The sequence below is a fragment of the Macrobrachium rosenbergii genome, chromosome 24 (genome assembly GCF_040412425.1).
Source record: "Macrobrachium rosenbergii isolate ZJJX-2024 chromosome 24, ASM4041242v1, whole genome shotgun sequence".
Classification (NCBI taxonomy): domain Eukaryota; kingdom Metazoa; phylum Arthropoda; class Malacostraca; order Decapoda; family Palaemonidae; genus Macrobrachium; species Macrobrachium rosenbergii.
In genome coordinates this window covers 38,266,452-38,274,459 of record NC_089764.1, presented here as the reverse complement: position 1 = coordinate 38,274,459, position 8,008 = coordinate 38,266,452, and the positions used below count along the sequence as shown (strand labels likewise).

At 41.8% G+C, this 8,008-nt stretch overlaps 1 protein-coding gene across 1 annotated transcript; it reads right to left on the bottom strand.

Annotated features, from left to right (window-relative positions):
• Positions 1-399: 399 nt before the first annotated feature.
• On the bottom strand, positions 400-7,127 carry LOC136852036 (zinc finger protein OZF-like). The gene has a single exon (XM_067126517.1). The coding sequence runs from the start codon at positions 3,862-3,864 to the stop codon at positions 2,818-2,820; it is 1,047 nt and encodes a 348-aa protein (XP_066982618.1). The 5' UTR covers positions 3,865-7,127; the 3' UTR covers positions 400-2,817.
• Between the last annotated feature and the right edge of the window lie 881 nt (positions 7,128-8,008).

The following is an 8,008-nucleotide window of genomic DNA, read 5'->3' as shown; positions in this document are numbered from 1 at the left end:
GGTTGTTATCGAGTTAACGTTATGGTGTGCGAGAGGTCACCGGGCGAGGTCAAGATCTAAATTAGTTCATCTTTTTGCCCAGCGCAGTACGGGTAAACACTTTTAGTCACTGGCGACGAACGGTTAAACTCGGCATCTGTTATGACTTAGTTTTCGTTAACGACTTTTCTGTTTTTGCTGTCTCTGTCTTTATCAGTGATTTTCTGTATGCCCTTGTGCGTATATCAAAGTATTTAGTTTATTCAATTATAGACTCGTTTCTATTATATATATACACACATTATATATATATATATATATATATATATATATATATATATATATATATATATATATATATATATATATATATATATATATATATATATATATATATATATATAAATGATAAAAGTTAGTAGAAAGCCTCCCGTATAGTTGGCAACACTGTGCCGGCAGAAAAATGCCCCATTATTGTTGTTAATAGCCATATAGCACACTGAGAAAGGGGTATTGTGAGGGTGGTAGTCTGAGGTAAGTACTGGGTTGTGGGGTGCTTAGTGGGGAGGGCCCTCGTCTGCACGGGATCTTTCGCAACTGTGTGTTTACTGGCTGGGAGGGTCACGAGAGCTGAGTAGGGAGGGCTGGGCAAGGCTTTATCTCTTCAGACGACTGTTGTTGGCTAAAAAGCAAAAATGTCATTACACTTCATTTCTTTCATTACTTTTGAGTGGCTGAGTGTTGTGTCTATGTCAGAGAAGTTCCACTCTGCAGGTTTAAAAGCTCATGTTATCAAATTAGGCAAATGTGAAGTGTAATCTTTCTTTTTAGCCTTCAAAGGTAATGCCAATTGCATGATTGCATCTCTCTCTCACTTTTGCCAGCACTCAAGGATTGGTTTCCATACCTTAGAGAACTTGGCCTGTGTCACCTTGTTTCTACAAATTGATCACATTCAGAGTAAGAACTCAATATACAGTGTATGATAAAGTTAATATCCTTTAATGGAATGTAATTAATATCATTACATCAATCAGTATTTTCAGTAAATATGGTGCAATACAGATTTAAAAGTCGTCTCAACCAACAATATGTGATAGCCTCAGCTCCAGAAGCTTCAGATGTTTTGGAAGGAGAACATTTTTTATGCCACACCAAATAAATAACAATAATGCTGTAATACATCTTTAATAAGATTTGAGTGGAATGTTTACTAGATCTTTAACATGGAGGTAACAAAATGCAGTACAATATAGTTGCTACTTTCAATATCAAATAAGCATGTGTTGACATACATGTATGCACATACATGTGCATATACACACATGTATGCATAATGATGCTGTGCATTTGCACATTTCTCTTTTCTCCTTAAGGGTTATTCTTATTCTTAATACAAATACGAACAGGTATGTGAGAGAGAGAGAGAGAGAGAGAGAGAGAGAGAGAGAGAGAGAGAGAGAGAGAGAGAGAGAGAGAGAGAGAGAGAGAGAGAGAGAGAGAATTTCAATGGTAATTTTTTGTACACTTATTCAGTAAACAGTATTGTACAGTTTAGTTTTCATTATGTGTACAGTACAGTACAGTACTGTAGAGTATTCTGTACTGTTTATATTGTACAGTACTGTAGTCACATAACAAGTAAAAAAAAGGTACAAAATTATAATTTTCATGATATAATTAATGATTTCCATACAGTACTTTCACCTGCTGTTAAAGTTGGCTTATATCTTTGCACCATTAGCTGTGATTGGTATACAAAAAATTTTTAAAATGACGCTTGGCTAATCCTCTATGACTGTCTCTGTCATCACCTGTTTCCCTTCAGGTGGCGTTGGAATGCTTAGGTTCTTGTCAGCATTCTTCATGACCACTCACTAAGATGTGGGGAGGCTGGGTGGGTTTCCACTTTAACAGTTGGTAAGTATCCAAATACAGTAATTGACTTCATCATGGAAATTATAATTATTTAGAATGAATCTTACCTACTGTTAAAGTTAGCTGACTACCACACTGAATGAGGATGGTGGGTTAGTGTGGCCAGAGAAGCAATGTTTACCCAAGCGAACTGTTTGAGGCTGGAAATGCCCATGGCTCCATGGTCCAATTTACCCTCCCAACTCTCAACTTCTCTGTGTGAAGAGTGTGGGGAGAAGGATATCGTGACTCAACAGCTAGGCTAACATACAGCTTATGTGGTCATGCTCAACCAAAACATTCAGTCTCCACAAACTCCTTCCTATACAGCCTAATGCTTTCATCTCTGCTTGCTGTAGATGACATAATCATGAACAGTAAACAAGCACAATACCGTACAGGAGAAAAAAAGCCAAAAATCATCAAAATTATTACTAACGCCAATTCACATTGTCTGCAGAAGGACACGGCATGAAGAATTCTGACAAGAATGTAAACATTCCAGCGCCACCTGGTGGGAAACGGGTGATTACAGAGAGAGTCCTACCCAGTTAGCCAAGAGTTATTTTTTTTTTATTTTGTATGGAGCAAATATGTAAGCTAACTTTAACAGCAGGTAAGATTCATTCCATATACAGTAATTGACATTTTGAGCCTTGGATATATTACAGCAGATAATTGAGGGTTTACTGTAAATGGCCACTTTCCCAGTATGAATTCTCAGATGAATTATAAGACATTTCCTGGAATAAGCTTTCCCACATTCTTGCACATGAATGACTCCTTTCAAGTATGAATTCTCATGCCTTTTAAGAGTAATTTTAGTAGGAAAAACCTTCCCATATTTCCTTAAACATATAAGGCTTTTCTCTAGTATGGCTTATCTATGTCTTGTAAGATGATGTTTCCTTGAAAATGCTTTCAAGTATGAATTCTCATATGAAATGTAAGATCTGGTTTTCTGGAAAATGCTTTCCCACATTCTTTGCAGACGAATGGCTTCTCTCCAGTATGTAGTACCATATGATTTGTAAGATGTGCTTTCCGGGAAAATGCTTTCCCACATTCCTTGCACATGAATGGTTTCTCTCCAGTATGAATTCTCATATGACATGTAAGATCTGGTTTCATGGAAAATGCTTTCCCACATTCCTTGCACATGAATGGCTTCTCTCCAGTATGACTTCTCATATGAAATTTAAGACCTATTTTCTGGGAAAATGCTTTCCCACATTTCTTGCACATGAATAGCTTCTCTCCTGTATGACTTCTCATATGAACTTTAAGAACTGATTTCTGGGAAAATGCTTTCCCACATTCCTTGCACATGTATGGCTTCTCTCCAGTATGACTTCTCATATGAACTTCAAGATCTGGTTTATAGGAAAATGCTTTCCCACATTCCTTGCACATGAATGGTTTCTCTCCAGTATGACTTATCATATGAACTGTAAGATTTGGTTTCTGGGAAAATGCTTTCCCACATTCCTTGCACATGAATGGCTTCTCTCCAGTATGAATTCTCATATGAACTTTAAGAACTGCTTTATGGGAAAATGCTTTTCCACATTCATTACATATGAATGTTTTCTCTCTGGTAGGATTTGTGATGTGACTTGTAAGATTAATTTTCTTGTAAAATGTTTTCTCACAGCCAATGGATCTGAAAGGCTTCTCTTCATTGTAATTATTCCTTCTTTCTTGTTTTGCTTCCTTTTTGCAAGTTAGTGGAACTTTTTCATTCACTACTGAATTCATTTCATAAGAATATTCATCATCTTCATTAGACTCACAGAATACCTCTGGCTCTATTTTGATGTCCATCAATGGATCCAGAGACAAAGAGTCATCATTACTGGTTTCACTAAAGGCAGCCATGTTGCTGTTTTCTTGATTTATAGAAGATAGTGATAATGCACCTTCAGTTTCACTTTTCAAAGGAAATTTTAAAGAATGTTCTGGATTCATTTTAGCCTTTTGTCCAGTTCTGTTCTGTAAAGACAATGTGTTCAATTGACAATTCTTAACACAAAATTGTTTCTAAATGATTATCCAATAAATCTGTTATAAAGTACAATATCTTGAAGGACTACAACCAGATTTCAATAATGATGTATGAATCTGATATTCACAACAGATTTTACTTGTTGCTGATGCAATTTGTAAAGTTGGAGTATGATCACTCACAGTTGGCTCTTACACCTTAAGAGCTGATATTGGGAATGTTACAGTAGTACCATCAAACACACAAGCATTCCCAAAATCTTGATACTGCTCAAAACTGACGAAGGAAGGAAGGCTCTTCTGAGGGAGAATCTGAAATCAAAGAATGAAACAGAGTTAGGAAACAGAATGCCACAACTGCAGCAAAATAATCAAATTTAATTCCGGTTCCTATAAAGGTCTCCAGCCAATTAACAAGGTGTGCATTTGCCAGTATCCAAATATCAATACAATCTAACCAAATGTTGTCCAGACACAGCACTGAAACATTCCTGAGGCAACAATACAACAATAGATTAACAGTTAATATTGACTCCCTCCCTCTCACATCTGTAAACCATCTCAGCCCAACATTACAGTACTACTTTTGAACATATCCTTATTAACAAATCAAAGGCCAGGAATAGAAAATGCAAGACCAGCATAAGAATTTTGTGGGGCAACAGCAGGAAGGGTATACAGTGCAGTAAATGCTTAATTACATGTGATCCACATATACATAACACCATATTATCCACAGATGCAGTAGAAAAAAGGAAGAAAAAATAGTAAGGGTGAATCGAGTAGTAATTTCAAGAGAGATGAAAGTTTACAAATTAGTTCCACTGATTGTTACTACAGATACAATACATGAGTAGCTATTAAGACCAGCAACACAGATGAGTCTTGGAAGGTTAAATGTGCTGCTGCATTTCCTCAAATATGACACATTTTTTTCAGAGCCATACAAACCAGAGCTTTTTATGAAGGAGTATCTTTCAGTGCAAGTTGGAAATGGGTTAACTGGTGGTTAAGGAGAGTGAGTAAGGGATTTCCCCTCACTCACACGCCATCACCAAGCGCTTCTTCTTTTGGCTTCATGAACAAAGAGGGCTGGTTGAGATGGGAGATATGATATAAGGTTTTGGTTTGTATACCTATGAAAATTTTTTCCTCGTTTACCGTCATCTGCATTTGCACTGTTTGCAACTTGAACAGAGGGAGGTGAAAACACTTATATCGTATGTGAGTCCTAACCCTAAAAGTTCCAATGATATTGTTCCCCCCGAGTTCTCAGATATGACACGGCAGTTACAATGTCGCAAAGCAGACCCACTACTGTGTTGCGCACTAGGACTGAAAAACACCTGAGGGCTTCCTTTACAGCCCTGAGGTTCCCGAAGGTTATGACTCCTCTCATTCCCGATCCCTCCAGAGGCCCGAAGCCTGGGTTCCTCCGAGGTTGCTCCCCAAACTTGATATGAAGCATATGAGTACAGATGAACGTCGGGAAGAGGGGAGACTATAGACCTCTCGGATGTCAGATGCGCTTCTTCTGACTATCTCAGAAGATCCGACAGTGAGAATCGTTCCAGATTATACCTGCACTCTCGATGTGGAAGTCCCAGTGATTCCTGAGACATACCTGAAGAGAAAAGCATGTGGAGACAACAAGACCCTGGAATTTTCCCTAAGAGGCTTCTCCAAGTGGGTACCACCAGTTCCCTGTTGGACAGGAACATCTCTACTTCAACATTTTGTACCCTCGATGATGCATAATTGCCGACACTGGAGATATGCGTTAAAAGCAACAAGTTCATTATACTGGCCACATCCCTTGAACCCAGAGCAGCCACACTAATCATAGCTTGCTGTGACGCTACTGCTGGCGACGGCTACACGAAATAGACCATGGAGGGGATATCCTCCTCCCCTAAAGACTGTTACAGAGCACAAAGGCACCCTCAACAGAACCCTCTCCGAATGTCCGGAAGGTTAGGCGGAAGCTTTAAAAGAAGACCCTCCTCTTCTGCCAAAGAACGTTGTACAGTCAGGCGAAATGTTAACCTGGTATGCCAGCCCCACTGACACCGAAGTGATGAGGTGTCGGGCAGTACCAGACCGGAGGGAGTATATCCATCTTGTTCAAGAAAACCCTATCAACCCGGACACATCCACAGAGTGGGACAAGGCCTCCAAATGGCTGCAAAAGGTGTCCTCCAAAATACAAGCCTCCCTAGATGAAGCTGAGACCAAACAATTGACGAAGGAACCCAAGAGAGAAGAACCTCAACAGTTACGTTGAGAGGAACCCTGACACCCGCAGAAAGGTTATCCGCTACCTTGTTAAAACCCCTGCTGAATAGGAAGCAAGGTTGAATCCTGCTTATTCGACCCTATCAAAGCCACTAACCTACGTCTGCCTCCCTCAATGCCTGCCTGACACGGCCAAAGCAGACCAGATTCTTTGATGATTGAGCAACTACCGGTTCTGTCGCATATAGCGACTCGAACATCGTTTGATTCGGGGGGCCGCTTCCGTTGTATTCCTGCCAGCTGCCCCAGAGGTTACAATGTCCGCCATCCTGTAGAAGGTGTCGGCGTGAAGATGAAGGAAGTCGCCCTGTTGAAGTGATGTTCCTGGCCGTTGCAGTAGCTCCTGCCTTCCGAACCGCTGCCGTAGCTCCTGCATCAGCTGTCCTGATCATACCTGCTGCTTCTCCTGGTGGAATCCTGGGCTGCGTCCATTGTGTTCCTGCCTGACTGCCCTGGAGGTTACGATGTTTCGTGTCCACCACCCTGTAGAAGATGTCGGAGTGGAGGTGAAGGAAGCCGCCCTGTGGAAGTAGCCGCCATCTTCTTAATCTTATCTTCGATTTCGTCTTCTGCTGTGTCTTCCCTTCCTCTCCCGAGGTCCAAGGGGGTCCTGAGAACTGGACAGACCTCCATCAGCCAAAGGAGAAGGCTGCTTCTTCCCCTTGATGCCCTTGGACGTCTAGGGACTGCCTCCTTCCGAGGAAGTAGTGGGTCTCTCGTTGGCTCTTCCCGACCTTTGGGTTAGGAAACCGATTTGCATAGCCGTGGGTCTTGTGTTTCGGAAGCCGCGGGCGTGGGTTCTCGGCTATGTTCGAGTGAACTTTTTGCTTTTCCCAGGAAAGTGCTTTGCCACGCCACAAGTGCTCTTCTTCCCCCGTGCAGTAGTAATCTCCTTCAGTTGATTATCACTCACGGTCCGCCTCTCCTGCTTATCTTACTGGCAGGACAGGTAGGGATACTCTTTCTCCTCACCTGTTCTCTTCTCTTCTCGGTTGTTACAAGAGTCGCGAGACGGACAGAGAGAGCTCCAATGAACTCTTTCGGAGTTCGGCTGACTGGCATGCTTTGGGTGTCGGTCCTCCGATTCTCTCTAGTATAACCGGGTAGCCGAGGAGGGTTTCATGGGATCTGTCAAGGTCTCCCTCCAAGGGAAGAGGTACAGGAGTTTCACGCTTCGGAAACAGAAAGGGTTTTCCTCTTCAAGTTGCGATCAACCCCGTGTTTTCAGAGAACTTCGCGCCGAGGATCCCTGGGACAGGACCGTGGCTCCCCCAATGAATAATCTTCATCACTCGCAACCCTTGCAGTTCCCAAGGGGCCGAGAGTGTCAGGGACCACCGCGGTCCTGACTTCCGAGAGCGTTCTCGACCTGATGAATTCTTTTCTTTGAAGGAGTTAATTCAGGTCGAGACACCAACTTTCACCCATGCCTCGACAGAATATGAATTCTTCTTGCCTCGGAGAGTCTTGCCGACTGCAGTTTTTTGGGCAATTCTGGTGCTAAGAAGAAGGACTTTGTCCCAACCGGATCCGGTTTCAGTAAGTCCTGAGTTGGCTCGACCAAATTAGAACGAACCTTTACTTGGTTCTGCCTTTCTCTTTCAGAGATTTGCCAGATACCTCGGTAATCGTAATCAAGGTTCATACCAGGGCACTGCCTTGTCCTTTGGACAATGGCCAAGACCTTTGGGTCTTAGTCATCTCAACCCGACCTTGAGTTCAAGCCAGCCCCCCTCAACTCCTTAGCTAAGAAGTCCTAGGCTTCAGAAGAAGATTGCAACTGCTGATGCCTGGACCAAATGATACTTATTGA

Excerpts from the sequence above, each read along its gene's own strand:
- LOC136852036 (XM_067126517.1), bottom strand. The coding sequence starts at position 3,864 with ATGAATCCAGAACATTCTTTAAAATTTCCTTTGAAAAGTGAAACTGAA.